The 17,677-nt window shown below is 39.2% G+C and overlaps 1 protein-coding gene across 1 annotated transcript; it reads left to right on the top strand.

Annotated features, from left to right (window-relative positions):
- Window positions 1-7,849: 7,849 nt before the first annotated feature.
- On the top strand, window positions 7,850-12,830 carry GJD4 (gap junction protein delta 4). The gene is made up of 2 exons (XM_017820188.1): window positions 7,850-8,037; window positions 11,209-12,830. Exons 1-2 carry the CDS (start codon window positions 7,974-7,976, stop codon window positions 12,393-12,395), a joined length of 1,251 nt encoding a protein of 416 aa, XP_017675677.1. The 5' UTR covers window positions 7,850-7,973; the 3' UTR covers window positions 12,396-12,830.
- The last annotated feature ends 4,847 nt before the right edge of the window (window positions 12,831-17,677 follow it).

Below are 17,677 nucleotides of genomic sequence, written 5' to 3'. Positions count from 1 at the left end.
CATAAACATGACATAACTTCATTTGTCGTGTGCATAAGAGAATACAGTTATATTCAGGAATGCAGGTATATCACATACCATGATTCTCTTTGGGATTTATAGGATTGATTCCCCAGAAATGAAAACATCATTGGCAAATTGTGTGGGTTAATGTACTTAAACAATTGTTTTTTCAGGTGTTTCATAAGAGTTTTAGGATGTCTTAAATATTTTTTTCCTATAAAGGGGAATGAAGGTAGCAAAAAAAAAAGCAGCAAAATGTAACAAATAAGGAAAAAAATAGAGAAACTGAAATAGTACCAGCAGTTAGGAGGCACAATGTAGGTCACAGAGAATATATCCATAAATATCTGTGGCCAGTTAAAAGAATTAGTACAGTTTTTAATAGTGTCAGGAACACAGTAATTGGTAGCAATTTTGTAGATTCAATTGAAATGGCAAAGTATCTGTCATAATGCAGAGGAGGCAGAAAGACTGAGCTAATGGTCCTATTTTGTCTTTGTGTGCTGCATTCTTCCCTTGCCATAGTAATGAAATTTCATTTCTGTTATTGGTACTGAAAGAATTTTCAGTGGAAGCTATCTGATATCTTGGAGTGGGCTCACTTTACCCAGGTGATCTGAAAGATTTTACTGAGGCAAAACCTGGTTGGCTGGAGGTGTTTCTCAGGTCTTCGGGGGAACTACCTTTGGAACAAAGCTTAAGAAGAGCAAGTTTAGAAATGTGAGGTAGTTTAGTCTTTGTGCCAGCAGCACAGGCAACAGAAAGACTACAGTGCTGTATGAGTGGTGAGTAAGTAAATGGAGCATAATCAGTAATCCCTCCTGTTTCATGGAAAACAGACTCAAACTGTTTTAAAACAAACAGGATCTGAATTGGTGTTCTTGTACATTTATGCAGTGGTTTGCCTTCCTACCAGATTCTCCCTATGCTCTGCCCTTTGACCCCAGTATGACATTTGCTGATATCTGTATTTATCACGTGAGATTTCCCTGCCTCTGGACAATGTTGGGAGCTGCTCCAGGGTAGCAAGGAGTGCTGGTGGGTTCCCAGCTGCAGCCTGCCTTGGGGATGGGTCCTGTGGGGAACTCCACTCTTGTCTGTTTTCTTTTGCTCTCTAAACCATCAGAATAAATCCTTCAGGGTCCACATTTTGAGATTATGGTAAAAATTTTCAAATGCATGGATGAGAGTCATGTATTGAAGTCCTATTCATTTTATTAAGGACTGAGCTATGAAGCTGAAGTTTATGTTGCTCTTCTCTTTAAAATGAAAAATCCTGGTTGGTAGAATACATAGAGTATGAATACTATTGCAATTTAACAAAGGAATTCCTTGTGTACTGCCAACTGTGTTTCGAGCTTTTTAGCAATGATTATTGAAAAATGCTCTTGGAAGAAAACAAAGCAGAAATCATGGAAACTGTAGGCAGCTGGCATTGTAGGGCTGTAATTGTAAAGCAAAGGTTTGGAAGGGAGGGTGCAAAATTCAAATCCTGAAATAAAAGTTTGGGCATTTTTTTCCTTATGTTGTGAAGGTTTACCTGCGTGAACTTTGTTTAAAGGACTTTTTACAGAGTCACATTAAACTTTAATAAACAGACTATTAACAGGTCATGATTTAAGGTCAAAACAAACCTCATAAAATCAAGATGAGGTGTAAAAACTGAATTATGTATTGTCCTATAAATTATATCCTATAACCAGATGCACATACATAAGTTGTACATCATGATATCGATGCAAAAATATTTTTTTTCCTCTAGTAATTTGTGAGTAGCAACTATGAGGAATAATAGATTTTCGCTTCATTGTTCATTAAACACAGCTGAAGATCAAAGTTTCTCATTAGGAAACAGTATGATAAAAGTACACATTCTTTTTAGACAGAAATACTCCTCTGGATGAGGACTTTATTATGCACAAGATGCAGCTTTTTTATTTATTTAAAGCTATATTTTCAATATGCAAGTGAGATTTAAAAGAATATACCTTTTGACTCCTGAATTTGACTTGAAAATGACATTTCTTCACATGAGAGAAGAAATCCACGGTTGGTACTGCCTGCAGTGGTTCCTGAAGTTTAAACTGTATGTGAAATAAAGTGGGAAAAAAATACCATTTCTCTTTTCAGCTCCCTTCTTTCATTTCTATGTTAGTTTAGCCTTTTCCCCACGGTGCCCAGGACTTGGTTTAATGACCATGTAGTTACAATGCATCTGTCCATGGTGAAAGAAAAAGCAGTGTCTGTGTTCAGTAACAATAGACAACAGTATGGGGTTTGTTTCTTAAAATGATCAGCCATGAAATACAAGAAGGTGTAAAGAACTCTTATTTTAATTCCACAGTAGCTGCCTGTAGGTTAAATCTAAGATGACAGATTTATTTGCTGAAATCCAGAACCGACACAGTAACCCCTTTTGTTGTCTATGTTGTGAACAGGGATCTATTTGCTCTCCACAGCCCTAGCAATATTCATACTTAGAAGCAATAGCACATAAGTATTAAATTTAAAGCATGGTGAGCCAAAGATATAATTGCCATCCTCTGTTTATTATGAAATTTGTTTCCCAATTCCTTAAGGCATTTTTCTTGTTTAAACAATTTCCATGATCTCAGCACACTGTGCTTATTGCCTCAACATTGCTATGAGTGGACCTGATTGAGGGAAGAACTCAATGAAGAAGAGCCAGATGTTGGGTACTAATTCAACATGAAATCACCAGCATTGTCATAAAATATATGATCCTTAAACTTTCCAAACCTTCAAATTTGCATTTGCACTGTGAAAAAAGGTAGGTGTAAAACTCAGTGTCAAATGCTAAGTGCAAAATTTAAAAAATAGCTGGAACCTCTGTTATGCAAGATTTTTTTTCAGTTACAGCAGAGCAAATTTCAGTAATAATGTAATGTATTCATGTAGCTACCTATTTCAGTGGGAGTTAAGCAGATATTAATAATATGCTTTTGAAAATCCCATGGACTCACTTTGTACTTTTACTACTTAGTAAATTAAATACTTTTGAAGAAATTGGCCCTGAGCTCCTGAATGAGAAAATATTTCCCATTACTTAATTTTCCTTCGGAGCAGTCTTGAAATGTTCAAAATTCTTGGCTGAATAGCTTTGATGTTGCTGAACCAAAGTCTGAAGAAAGTCTGCTTTTTCCATTTGTTGTCGTCTTAGAAGCAGGTTCCCGTTAGAAACCTTTCTGAACCTTCAGATATTTATAGTAAGGGGCTCTGGTTGAGACAAAGTAAGAGAATGGTCTAAATCCTTAAGAGCATGCAGTAAAACATAGTCTTTTTTTAGACTGACTAAATTAGTAGAGGAAGAATGAGACATCACGACACATGTGAGGCACTATATGTACCAGGCTTATGTATCTGAGATGACTGAGCTACTGTGGAAGTCACAAGATTGAGTCCAATCAATATGAGCAGTTAAAAATGAGCTGAACTTCACTGTTCTGGAGGTCTTTCTGGACCGTTTCAGACACAAGCATATAAACCCATAGGCATTTATATATATCTGAGCATGTGTGTTTGTAGCTCCTTCCTGGGAGTGGAAGGCAGACAGAAAGGGAAGGGGAAGAGGAATAGGAGTTCATTGAAAGTTTTCTTTCCTTGCCCTGAGCTGCGCCACCTCCGGGGACTGAGGGGTTAGAAGTGGAGCAGTGGAGGGAGTAGAAGCACGTTGTTTAAGCTCTCCACTGAAGAGTTCATGATGGAAAACACTCACCTCTCCCCTACCTCAGTGTGTGTAGGCTCTAGAGCCCTACAGCTGGAGTTATAATTTTCTTGCTTTCTCCATGTCTGTGTAGCCACGATGGCTGTTTTGGAGAGATGATGCTTTCAAACGTACTCCTGCAGGGATATCTGAGGGGCAGCTGGACAGAGGTCCCAGGGAATGCAAGTGTACAGTCCTCCATGTGCTTGTGTAAAGCAGGGGCTTTCCATGCTGTGCTGGCTCCTTCACTATTTGTATGCTCTGAAGATTGACAGGTGTATGTACTATGTGTCTTAAAAAGAGCATTTATTCTGGATAGCTTTTCCTACTACTTCTCTATCCTTCATGTCCAGCTTGTTTCTTTCTCTCCCCCTTCTACTGTATTTCTCTAATTTTAAAAATAAGGCTATCAAGATAAATTACCTTTTACTGTTTACTGTCCCTTGCAAATAGATTTCCTCCCCCAATGAATTTACAGATCACCTTCAGAAGACCTAGTTTTACTGCAAGATTTGTCACTAATACATCATTTACTAGTACATCACTAAGTTTTCTATTTAGAAAAATTCTAAATAGATTTTAAAATTAGACTCTAAAATATTAGATATGCATCTATGTTTTTTATTTCTTAATGATCTGCTAAAGAACCTGGACTAAAATGTCAGATCCCTTTCTGTATAAGGGAAGCTGCTATGCTGGCCCGTTTTGCCTCAACATTAATTAAACTGGAAGAGGGAGGTTGCTTCATTGTCAGTTGCTTTGTAGGGTGCAGTCTCCCTTAGTAACTCCCACTTGTGTCATTATTGTAGGTATTGACTGGATAAGACAGATGTGGTTGGGATTTGCTATGCCAGAGGACTACCCCTAGTTTCTGGGGGTTTTTTGATGTGTGATGTAGATTGTGGAATCCTTCAGGTGACTGATTTGATCCTGGATTGGGAAGCCCTGAAGAGGCTTCAAGCTGGTTGTACCTTACCTCTGGATGTCATTCTGAGCCAAAGTCTAGCTGAAGTGTCTTTGCTGGGCTTTGTGCCAAGTAAGGCAGGCCTAAGCTTAGGGGTATGACAGAGGTCCACACTGCAGTGAGGTGCAGTTCCAGCAGTTCAGAATGTTTCAGTGGGTCGTTCACAATGATAGAATCACACCTGTTAAATTTTTGCAGGATCAAGCCTTAGATCTGTGGTAAGGGGTCAGAAATGTGGACAGCAGTTGTGAATTTTAAAATAGATTTAATTGCATCTTCTTATGTTTCGTTGTTGGTCTCTGAAATCTTTCCAGTGGCTTTTAGGGCTCCTCCTAAATTCAGATATGATAAGATACTGCTGGGTTTCAAAGTTTAACTTTACCCAAAACCATTTCAGTGTTTTCTACCTGCCTCTCTTGTTTAATTAGAATCCGGTGGAAGTTCACACATCTGACAACTTTAAAGCCTGGGAAGAGTTGTCTGTGAGATTGGAGCATGGGTGGAGAGATGGGGCTGTGCAACACGTGCCTGTCCTCTGATGTGGAAGATGGTGCCAAACCAACTGGTGGCACTGTGGAGCTGGAGTCCCTCTGCTATTTCATCCATGTCTGTAATACTGCTTTCCCTATTTCCTTACAGTCTTTACAGACAAATGGACTACAGGGAATAGCTACAGATAAATAGTAAACAAGGGGAATTGTATGGTGAATATCTTCAGATGGGAACTGAAAGATAGTGCTGAGCCAAGGGATGAAGAAACTAAAGCCTGTTGTTTTGTGGAGACCAAATATTTTATAACAACCACATCTGTCTGGAGCCCCAAGTTGGGACTGATGACAGGGACTTGGGTAGAGGACACACCGTAGAAAGGAGAAATTTTGGATTCAAGTAAGATATGAGCTATCTAGAAAAGCTAAAAGAAAAAGGCTAAAGTTGTCTGGAAAAGCTAAAATAGAATTCAGGCTTTCTGACCTAAGCTAAGGCTGCACTGTGAGTCTGAAAAGTTCTTGCTTTCTTTTAGAAGAAAATGGGCCATCCTACCTCAGGACATCCATGCCATGCGATATCAGATGGTTTTGACTGGTATAGTTCCACAGGCAACAGTTTGGAGGCTTAAATTCCTAGCTGTTATGCCTGTTACACAAATGGTAGAGGTCTCACAGCAACAACGAGCAAGGATATTTTAACTGGCAATATTGTCAGAGACAATTTATAGTCTATTGTGTGGATGCAGCTGCTGAGCATTCATATCCTGCCACCATCTTGGCATTCCTGACTTTATTTTTGACAAAGGATGTTTAACCAGGAATACCTTCGTATCTCAGGATAATTTATATCTTGTCCATTTGCGTCTTTTCTCTTTCCCTTCCTACAGCTTTCCCTTCTTCCCATAATCCTCAAACACACATATCTCAGGAGGGAACACAAAAAAAAAGGAAAAAATAAGAAAAAGGGTGAGTTGGGGGTGTGTGTGAGGGGAAGTGAAGCTAAAGCCATCATCAAACGCCATAAATAAAACTTGGTAACAGAAGAAATGGTTGGTTGGCAAATATTTTGCATAAATCAATTCTGAAAACAAGGAAACTCTTTTTTTTTTTTTTTTACTACTGCAATTAAAAATCTCTTTCCACAGATAATGGATAAAGTGTTTTTAAGGGCCGTCCTTTCACACCTCACTTTTAGGGTTTCCTTGGGAGGGGGCTTACTACAGAAAGGATCCTCAGTGTGTTCTGCCAAGGCTTTGCAAGGTCTGTGAGCAGAGAGCTGGGGAGAAGGTCTTTGGACAGATATATTTTACTTCATTAAACTATTAATTTTACCTTTTATCCAGGTAAGACGTGATCAGTTATAAAGCTTAGCCTAGTCACAGAGTCCATAAGTCATGCAGTATCACCATACACCTTGCTCTGAGCCAACTCACCTTGCCTGTGCCTGAGCTTTTGGCACCCTACAGGTGTCAGCATGTCATGACATCACTTTTCTCCCTTGCTGTATCACACACAGACTCCTTCTTCAGCTGTTTTTCTAGTGACTGATACTATTTCCTGACTAAGTGTCCACATTATGTTTGCCCCTCTCACAGCACAGATTAAAAAGGACAGAGTAATATCCCATAGTTAGTGGAACAATCCCATAGCTAGTGGAAGATGGTGGTAGATAACTTTCCCCAAGGGAATTTGGTGCAGTGGGGTGAGTAAAGAAAAGCCGAGAGTCTTATTTCATCCCTGCTTTTTCCCTGGTGTACAGCACAGTCACAAAGTGTCAAGGACATGCTGTGGAGTTGCACCTTGCACTCAAGGACTGCTGACCCCGCAGGCATCCTGCTCCAAGGGGGAAGCTCACTCCATCACTGCTGAGAGGCTGCTGGGGTTTCAGAATGCTGGTCAGGTAGCCCTAGGATCTTTTGAGTGATGTCCAGAGTACCAAGCAGTTTCAGCAGAAAGAACTGATATAAATTAAAAGTAAGCAACTTGAGGCATCTTGAAAAACAGCCACACCCTTGGGTTTATTTTTTTAAATCTTCCCCTGTATTATGTCGTGCCAGCAGGGAGGCTCAGCCTGCTCCCTAGCTCAGCACACAGAGGAAAATTTGGTGTGGCTGTGATTGACAAGGCCATGGTGTTCTGTCAGGGAGGCTGTGATTTAGAAACAAAATGGTTTTGGGAAATTGCAATGGGATAGCTTCTAGTGAACTGAAATTGCCTTTCAGACACAGGGATGCTCACCCTTTTCTACCCCCTTTCCTTCCATTATTCATCGGCAATTCTTGTGGGGAGACAGAGAGGTCTCCGTTATTTCCTGGTCTATGCTATTTTTTCCCTCTCTCCTTGTCTTTCACCACTGAAATATGTCAGCAATGCCAGGAGGCTGGTATGCCCTGGGAGGGTAAGAATAGTCTACAATGGCAGAGATCACTCCTGTTGTTGTTTGTCTACTTGCAGTTGTCTGGACAGAGGATCCACACAAGAGGTAGGAGCAATTGGATCTGACAAGCTAGAGCTTTTGCAAGACAAACTGTTAAAGCCTTAAGAAGATTTATTCCAACATTCAAATCTAACAGTCCTGTTCAAATCATCAAAATAATCCTTCATCGATACATTGTTGTGGTTGGGTTTCTGATTTCCATCTTTGATCCTTAACAAAAATTCCTTCCTTTTTTTTTTTTTTTCCTTCTTCCTCTTTTCCTCCCCCTCTTTCTTCCCTGTCTAGTTCTAGCCTCCTTTGGAAATGACAAAATTGTTAGGACATCAGGAGCTGGGAGTGTTTTGAGCCTGTTCGAACATGGAGCGCTGGGACTCGCTGGGATTTTTGATTGTCACACTTAACTATAATGTGACTGTTGTAGGTAAGTACTTTAAAAGAGATATCTTCTTTCTTTTGCTGCTTCATATCCTGAAGCCACCCAAGTGTCCTACTGATAATCAACTTTAATTTCTAGCTATGGTTCTTTGATTCTTAGAGTAAGTTGTTATCTCGATACCTGATATAAGAGGTTAATGTATTTCTCTTCTTGTTAAACAGATTACTACTCCCTCTCTGATAGATATTTCCTGAACTTTATGCAAAATATTCTGGCATCTTCTTGATACCAGAGCTTCCAGTCATCTGGAAGTAGGGATCATGGTGAAAACAGACAGAAGTAACACCTTATACCACATAAAGTGAATGGTTAAATATATGCAATAGCTTTAGTGATGGATTAAAATAACTGAAAGAAGGGAAAAAACCTCTTCTACAGGGAGAGGTTTGTGGTTTACTACTGTTGTGGTTAATTACCAACACTTTATTCTTTATAAACAAAGATCATATGCATTTTAAAAAAAGGCAAAACAAAGCAAAATACAGTTGTTTTTTTTCTCAGCTAACAGTTGACTGTCTATTTTTTTTTACCCTATAAGTAGGGTGCTGTTCCTCTTTAATGGGCTACTTTGAGCAAAGTATGTGCCAGAGAAAAACTTTCAAGGGCCTTTCAAAGACCCTCAGCCTCCAGCTGTGGCCAGTAGTTGTAGTTTGTGTTGTGCATTGCAGGGAACATCCAACTAAGTCCCCACAGGGGCAGCAGAGGGGCTTGTTCTTGTATGTTTAATCAAGATTGAGTCTTTAGGGAAGGTGATGCGTGGAGGGGTTATCTCTCAAATGTATGTCATACTAAACTACTTCCTAAGGAGCCATTGATTTTTCTTAAGCAGCACTCCCTCTTGTACATGTTCTAATTAAAAATTGATAGTGAAATAGCATGTAGTATTTTGAGCTTAATTAACTAATGTGCTTCAAACACTTTGAGGTCCTCGTAGGGAAAAAGTGCTACCTAAGGATGAAACATGGCTTCCTGATTCTGGAGAGCTGGTGTTTTCTATTGACCCACACTATGTCGAAAAGTGAGCAACAGCACATCCTGCCAGCAAAACGCAGGAAGCTGGAAACACGGCAAAACCACCACTAAGGGTCATGTAATTAAAGATAAAATGGAAAGGCCTCAATTTATTTATGGTTAGATAATATATTATTTTGCCAAGCGCGTCAGGTTTCTCTGATGATCCCTCATAAACCTTATATATCCTTAACCTTTTTCCAGCTGGTTTTCCATTACAGTCTTACTGTTCTAGACCGTAATTAGTCTACTGGCCACAAATGGTTTTTGTGGGGCACTTGAACTATATGTTCAGTACAATAATAGGTATCACACAATTTTGTGGATATATCTGAATATTTAAAATTTCCACCAACTATTGGGAAATAGCTGCATGGGAAATACAAAAGAAAATTCTTCAAGACAATACCTACAAATACTTCTATATTTTATAAGTAAAAGGCTTTGTGATCTGGATTTTTAAAAAGTCTTTATAGTGTGTATTTGGTGCTATTTCACAGATTGCCTTCAAAAGCTTGTGTACATGTGAGATGTGCATTCACTATTAATGACTTGAAGTTTTCAGTGCATTTCTCAACCATTAATTCCATATAATATGCTTCTCTTTAGTCACTGAATTTGCTGTTTGTCTGCCTGTGGTTACAAATGTTGTCTTAACCATTCTTTAAAGTACAGACTTAATCTTATCACTCTGTTATGTTGGGTTTTTTTCTCTTTTTTTTCCCCAAGTGGACTTTTTTCCTTTTTCAAAAGTATGTAGGTAACTAGTGACAGGACTCAAAAGGAAACTTAAACTTAACTTCAGATGTTGAATTTTTCTATGTGTTTGTAGAGAATATATTTTTAGGCTTTGACAATACAACAGTATATATTTATGCCTTCCTATCCTGCCCAGGAAAAGAATTTAGATTTTCATTGAATCATAGAATGGTTTGGGCTGGAAAGGACCTTAAAGATCATCTAGTTCCAACCCCCCTGACATGGATTTTTGGTCTTTTCTTTTTCTTTTCTTTTTTTTCTTTTCTTTTCTTTTCTTTTTTCTTTTTTTCTTTTTTCTTTCTGTCCCCTCCCCTTCCCTCCCCTTCTCTTTTTTTAAATTAAATAACTTTGTCAGTAATATAGCAGTGTTTGTAAGTTTACAAAAAAAAAATTTAAGAAAGACCTACCCCATCCAAATATCCTCCAAGAAACTATCATGAATAATACGGTCTCGTTCAAAAGGTATGGTAAGTACTGTACCAACACCTGATCTTCAACTGCTCTTAGTGTAATGGAATAAGGATAAGGCCTGATCTTTCCAACCAAAGCTGGGTGAGACTAAGCCCTACCACAGGAATTACATGAGAGAATTCAGGGAAAGGTGAAGTAAGCAATGTATGAAAATGCTGAACTTGTGAGACTTCACTTGGTGTCAATATCAAGACCGAAGGGAGCTTTTGGTCTGAATGGAGAAAAGCTGCACACCAAGGTGAATGAAGGTTGGAAGACATGATGAAGATGGGGCAACCAAAGAAGCAATAGAGGGAGATGACTGAGGTACACATGTGCACAGACAAATGTACATTTGTAGAACATTTTGCATGAGTTTGCTAATAATAAAATTAATAATAACTTATTATTAGCTTGCTAGTAAATACCATTCTAGACACAACAGAGAGATTTTGTTGGCCGTAGTAAACTTTACATGCAATTTCATGGCCAAGACCAAGAACAGTCTTTTGTATCTAGATGAGTTTCACACTGTCTTAGGTGACCTATGTTATTGAAATAGGAAAAGATTCAAGTGCAGGGGTAGGAACCCAACAGCAAGTGAAAAACTTTAAGTGAAATTGTTAACTCAATTTTGAATTTTTTTTATCAGATTTGGACATGTTCAGAGTGTTTTCATTAGGTTTTGGTTGACATGGCTTATTGTATGTTAAACTCCTACATTGTGAAGTCAAGATGAAGATTATTGAATGTGTCAGCTACACATTTTCACATGTTTTTCAGTCTCAGTCAAAACAAAGCCAAAGAGGATCTACTAAGATGGAAGACTGATTACAGAGGCTATTTCTTCAAATATCTTGTGTATAGAAAGAGCATCACTACATTACCTGCCTTCCTTTTCAGTGCTCTGACTCTTTTTCATACCTTCTCTTCTAGGAAAGATCTGGCTAATGTTAATAATTCTGCTGCGAATGGCAGTGGTAGTGTTGGCAGGCTATCCCCTCTACCAAGATGAGCAGGAGCGCTTTGTCTGCAACACCTTGCAACCAGGATGCTCCAACGTTTGCTACGACTTGTTCTCTCCTGTATCTCACTTCAGATTCTGGCTCATTCAGACTGTGTCCATCCTGCTACCTTATGCTGCATTCAGCATTTATGTTTTGCACAAGGTAGCTATGTACCTTGTAAGAATGCACTATCTGGTGCATGGATGCAAAGGAAATAAGAGTTTATCAAGCCCCAAAGACATGAAGGAGCTCTGTAGAAATGCTGTTGTCAATAGAGTAGAGTGTGATGAAGAGAACCTAAGTGTCCTTAATTTTTCTGGGGCATATACTGTTCATCTCTGTTTTAGGACCCTACTTGAGGCTGCCTTTGCAGCTGTGCAGTATTTTCTTTTTGGATTCTTTGTTCCTGAGCGCTTTTCCTGCTACCATTCACCTTGCACAAGCACAGTTGACTGTTATATCTCCCGGCCCACTGAGAAATCCATTATGATGATTTTCATCTGGGGAGTCAGCAGCCTGTCCTTTGTGCTCAGCCTTGCAGATCTTGTCTGTGCTCTCCGGAGAATGAAAGCAAGAAGCCAAAAGAACAAGCTGCTGGCAAACCTCTGCATAGAGAAGGAGTGCATTTTAAATCTTCCCCCACTACAACACAGCAGCTCTTCTCCACCTCAAAATGAAGACTGCCCAGTATCAAATAGCTGCCAGACCAGTGATGGCTGCTGCTCACTTCTCTCTGATGAGGAAGAAGAGGCTGTTCTTCATTCTGAAGCTGTCCCTCAGCAAACTGCCAGCCCTAACCTTAACAGCACCAGCAACAAGTGCTGTGTATCAGGAGATCTTGCTGTTAAGCAAGATAGCACTGAGGAACCGTTGTGTGCTAGTGACCAGCAAGGAACTACATGCAGGCAAGTGAGATCGAGATTTCAGCAAGACTTCGTTGAAGAGACTACCTTGGTTTTGAGACCTCAGATCAACTGTCACCTTGGAGTTTCTTCCTCTGCAGTTCAGAGCAACATTTTAGAATTCTACCCTTCAGCTGAGCTAAAAAACCTTGATGCACAATCAAATTATAGCAATACTAGTTGCTTGAGGTCAAAGAAGTCAGAATGGGTATAGAGCCCAGAGTGAACACTACCCTGTGACCTTCACAAATCATTGCATCACTGAGGAGGCTTCAGGGAGTTTCAGCTGAATCCCTTGGCTGTGGTTATGCTGCAGCAATACTCTACTATGCTCCATTGACAAAGAAGCAAAAACTTTGGATAAGAGTTTGAAGGATATTACATTAATGAAGTGTTCTTTGGAAAATGTAACATTTTTATGGTTTTCTGAGTGTGAGTGACTTTAAAAAGCTGTAGACTGTTGCTGATGTATCTGACCTGGTTTTCCAGGAGCATGTGTGAGCACTTGTTTACCCTAACCTAGTTTTATTGCAAAAGATCAAGCTTAGGAAAGACATGACTTTTAAACATAGTTGTATACTGTCTACTGTCAAAAACTTAATTTATCTTCTCATACTAAATTCTCAAAGCCCACTCTAAGAAAGGATTTTCAAGCAAAAAGACTAGACTATGAATAAAATAAAAATACTTGTTTTGTAGCAAAGTGTTGATGTGTAAAAACATCTTATTTCTTGAAAGCGTCACCTCTCCTATGTAGCAACGCCATGGCAGTACCTTTCTCTGATGCTGATGTCAGCTGGCAGTCTGACCATGTCTTCAGCTGGCAGTCTGACCATGTCTGAGTTATTCAACTATAGCACCTTCCAGTACCTAGAGGGGCCCACAGGAAAGATGGAGAGGGACTTTTTACGAGGGCTTGTAATGATAGGACAAGGGGGAATGCCTTCAAACTGAAGTAGGGTATATTTAGATTATGTATAAGGAAGAAATTCTTTACTGTGAGGGTGGTGAGGCACTGGAACAGGTTGCCCAGAGAAGCTTTTGATGGCCCTGGAAGTGTTCAAGATCAGGTTGGACGGAGCTCTGAGAAACCTGATCTAGTTGAAGGTGTCCCTGCCCACAGCAGAGGGGTTGGAACTATATGATTTTTAAGCTTCTTTCCAACCCAAACCAATCTCTGATTCTGTGAACTACAATCGTCTCCAGAATGGAGTGGCTGCATCCAGATTAGCTGTTGAGCAAGGTCCTGCAATCAAGAATTGCTCAGGATACAGCTAGGAGGAGCAAGCCAGAAGGGTGTCAGAGCTCCAGCAGCTGGCACTGAGCAGTGGTGTCCGTGCCCTGGCCCTGCTGACTGCGCCCTAATGTAGATGTGCCACTGATGTGTCTACAAGGTGTTACCTCTCTCAGTCTGAAATAGTCACGCTGGGCTCTTGATTTCAGAAGGTGGGAATGAGTCACCTGACCTGTTTTAGGCATTTCTGAAGGTAAGATGAGTCACTTTCTAGATATACCTGTTTCTCCCACAATATGATTATCTCATACCTGGGTTTAGGGAAAATGATTTCTACCCTGAAAGAAGGATATAGTGGCAGTGTCTATATCAGAGTGCTTGCCCTCTTTGTCTGACAGACTTCTAATGCTAATAATTTGAAAATATATCAAAACTGAGTGAATCACAGAAGATTTTATTAGTCATGCTTTGTGCTCTCCTTCAGTGTTAATTCTGTTGCATTTACATAAGCGTGGTCCAGCAGTGAAGCACAGCAGTGCGTGAGATGAATTTTCTTTCAGCTACAAGTCAGTGGGGGTTGAAGGTTGCAGATCATCAGTGGGACTGGATGTGTAGGAGCATGTACTCAGAGAAATGTACTAGTGGTAGTGTCTTATAAAATGGATTATTCAGAGGGTGTCAGGAACTGGTATTTGTAGATACCTCTTGGAGCTGGAACAGCTATGACACTGTTTAGACCAGATACAGATCTAATCTTGTTCTGTCTGTTGTGAACTTATTATTTCTGTAATAGTTCAATGGCTGGCTCCTCTATGCAGAACATGAAGGGACAACAGCTTTCACATTCTTCCTTTTCTCTCCTGGGGTAGAGAAATCTTTAAGACAGTTTGCCTCATAACCTGTGGATCATTTCTCATGTGTGTAAGGTAAAGACTAGCAATTATCCCTCATCTTCTGCATCTCCCCCAAAATTAGGTAGCTTAATAGATAGACAGAACTGCTCTTTGGGTCAGGAGCAAAGTATTTTGGGATCCTGAGGTATGCTACAGACATTTTTAATTACTACCGTCTAAGTAAGGTTTTCTTCTCTATTAGCTCTGTTTGTTTCTTTTATCGTGCATACTTGTTGCGTGATTTGTCATTTCCAAGGTAGGAGTAGCATTAATTATTAAACTTATCATAGGCAGAAAAACATTAAATATTTAAACTTCTCATCTTCCAAAGCCTCTTTAATGGGGTCTGTGCTGATTACACATACCATGACAAAACATTGCAACAATGAAACCTCTTATGATTCTTTGCATCTTCTCAGCTGCAAGAAGGAATGCAAGGAACAAATGTGGATTCAGTCTATCGCATACATCCCTCAGCATGAGATATAAATAGGGTAGGATAAACCATAAGTGCCTTGTGGCTGGACACAGTTTGCTTTTTTTGTGTCTCCAGTTAGATATCTTTTAATGAATGAAGAGTCTCATTTCAAATCCGAAAGATCCTCTTTGTGTTTGAAATGGAAAGTGAAATTAGTGAACTACTTCCTTAGTCTGCAGATACTTCTTGTGAGATTGTGGCCTTTGGTTTGTGTCACTCTGCTGCAGACCTGGCTGCTTTTGGGACTTGTGGACCTGTTGATGTGTGGTTCAGAGTCAGTGTAATAAGCACGTAATGTGTTTATAAAAAGCGTGTATTAAAAGAGCAAGATTTTATATAGGCTTTTCCCTGAAGAGTAAATAGAAGCTTCTGTCATCATCAACCTGCTCCTAGGGGAATGTCTCAGAGTCTCTTCTACAACTATTTCCAAGTCACATTTATTAATTACAAAGATATAGTTTTACACAGTGGGTGGATCTATCAGCAAGGGAAGATGTGCAAAGGTGTTTGAACTATTGTGAACTTCCACAGCTCAAGGAAATGAAAAGTGGTTGTTGGGAGGGGCATCCACAATGGGGAGGAGAAAATGGCAAAGATCTGTTGGAAAGAACATTTCTCCTTACATTCAATTCTCAAAGAACAATTCTCCTTACACTGAACGTGAGGTACTGTAGAGATGTCTCAGAAAGTGTGAGTGAAAGAACTAATAGATGTGAAGCAAGGAAGCAGGCTTCTGGTGACCCAGAATTTCCATGTTTTCTGTGTAGCAAAATCAAGTATCACTGGGAGTTTCTGCAGTATCAGCATGATTGAAGAGGAAAAAAAATAAGATAGATTTTAATTTTTTTTTCCTAAACAATTTTTTTTCTATTTCCTTTGTTTTGTTTTAATTGGGAATATATTTTTTAATACAAAAATGGAAGCCAGACCCCAAGTTTCAGTCAGTTATAATCACTTTATCTTCTTTTTGCACTCTCTAGGTTGGGTCACTTGGATTTACTCTCATCAGCATAACAGAAAGCTGTGGCTCTCTCCTTGCTTGTGAAAGACACTGTAGACGGGTGTCTAGGGAATGCATAATTTCCTGTTAGCAGCAGTTGTTCTCCATGAATCTCTCAGTTCAGCCCAGAATAAGTATTAAATCTGAAGTTAGCAATGTAGAGAGATCCTCAGTGTATTCTTTCAAGTTATTAAAATTATCTCCCCTTACATGATACATCATTATTGCAATGACTGTCTTTCTAGAAGGAATCATTAAAGAGCATATTAATTGGACACTATTTTATTGTAATGTCATGATTACAATGGAGAACAGATAAATTATTACTGCTTGTGGTATTTCAGGATAATAAAGAAATGCTTCTCCAAAAATAGGAAAGTAGAGTAGTTTAAAAGGAAGTTCTTTAACTTACAGAGAAGTAATTTTAAAATGTAATGCTCTTACATTGTAATTGAGTTGCTAAAATATTCTGCAGATTAGATGGTCTCCATTCACTCATAGCATGAGCTCTTGGCCTGTGATGCCCAGCAGTGCCAGTTCTGAAAAATGAGTTCACCAGTAAGGCAAAAATCTGATCAGAGTGTAGCAACTGTATCTCTACAATTAAAATTATCCAGCATCCATGTAGATAGATGACAATCACAATCTGCTTCACTACTTTTGATTTCTTCCACTTTACTGTCTGTTCTCTTTCATTTGGTTTGACAGGCAGGATGTTCCAGGCCATCTCCACAACTATAATTTAATTATGGGACTACACATACAGTGTTAAGTCCGAGGACTGTGTTATGATCCCAGGCCATTCACATCATGGAAATGCCAGGAGATCTATTAGAGACCTATCTCTAATTCAGTTCCTGCAGGTAACACTTCGGGTTGAGTAGTGGATTAGCTTTGAAAAGCTTTCACTGATGAACAATTTACTGAGTGAAGAAGATGAAGATAGCAGATTTTGAACTTGTCTTTAGAAACTGAAGTTTATATATGGTGCTCTCAAGAAAGATGTGGGATTTGGGGTCAGCAATCAGAAGTAAGTTCTTTCAGTTCTGACTTTCCTATGTGTGTAACATCTATTTTTCCAGTGAGATTTTAGGCACTGCACACCAGAGTGTATTTGGGCATTTTCTGTCACTGAAAATGTTGCTTTTGGCAAAGAAATAAAAATAATGGAAATAAACAGAAGATTTTGACCTATCAGAATCAATTTTTGCATTTCCCCCTGTGATTTATTGCCTCTTCCTTGCACTGAAGATAGGTAATATTTTTTTTTAAGAGAAATCAGGATGCTTTTAGAGCCCCACTTGTCCTGATAAATTAGACACCCATGTAGACACCCACTCCTTCTGCTCATTTCTCTACAAGTCAGAGTGAGTGATTCTTACTTCTAACAGACCATATACAGTGCAATGAGCTCCTTATTTCTGGTATAACCTTTTTTCTACATCTCTGTGCTGTCTTTGAAGGCCTGGTGGAGATATTAAAGGTAGGTAGTTAAACAACTCATATACACTGCCTAACAAATCCAAGTTTTTTTCTTCTGGAGCAAGCCTTTTTCTAAAGCATTTTGCTGAAACGCAAACATAGAGTATTTGTAACACAGTTTACCAAATGTGATGCATTGATAGATACCAGTTTTGTGCAGGTTCACCAGAGACTTTCACATATGAATTGATATGACCTGATCTTCAAATGACTGGAGAAAACTACAGAATTTGCATTGCAGCCCCACTCTTGTCTCCCATCAGTCACTCAGAACTGATCCTGTGGAGCGGAAACCTGTATGAAATTAACAAGGTGACCCTATATTAAGGAATAGTCCAAACACAGATATTGATAGATAGATGATAGATAGATAGATAGATAGATAGATAGATAGATAGATAGATAGATA

The sequence above is a fragment of the Lepidothrix coronata genome, unplaced genomic scaffold, assembly GCF_001604755.1.
Source record: "Lepidothrix coronata isolate B3197 unplaced genomic scaffold, Lepidothrix_coronata-1.0 Scaffold80, whole genome shotgun sequence".
NCBI lineage: Eukaryota > Metazoa > Chordata > Aves > Passeriformes > Pipridae > Lepidothrix > Lepidothrix coronata.
This window is presented reverse-complemented; position numbering and strand designations above follow the sequence as displayed.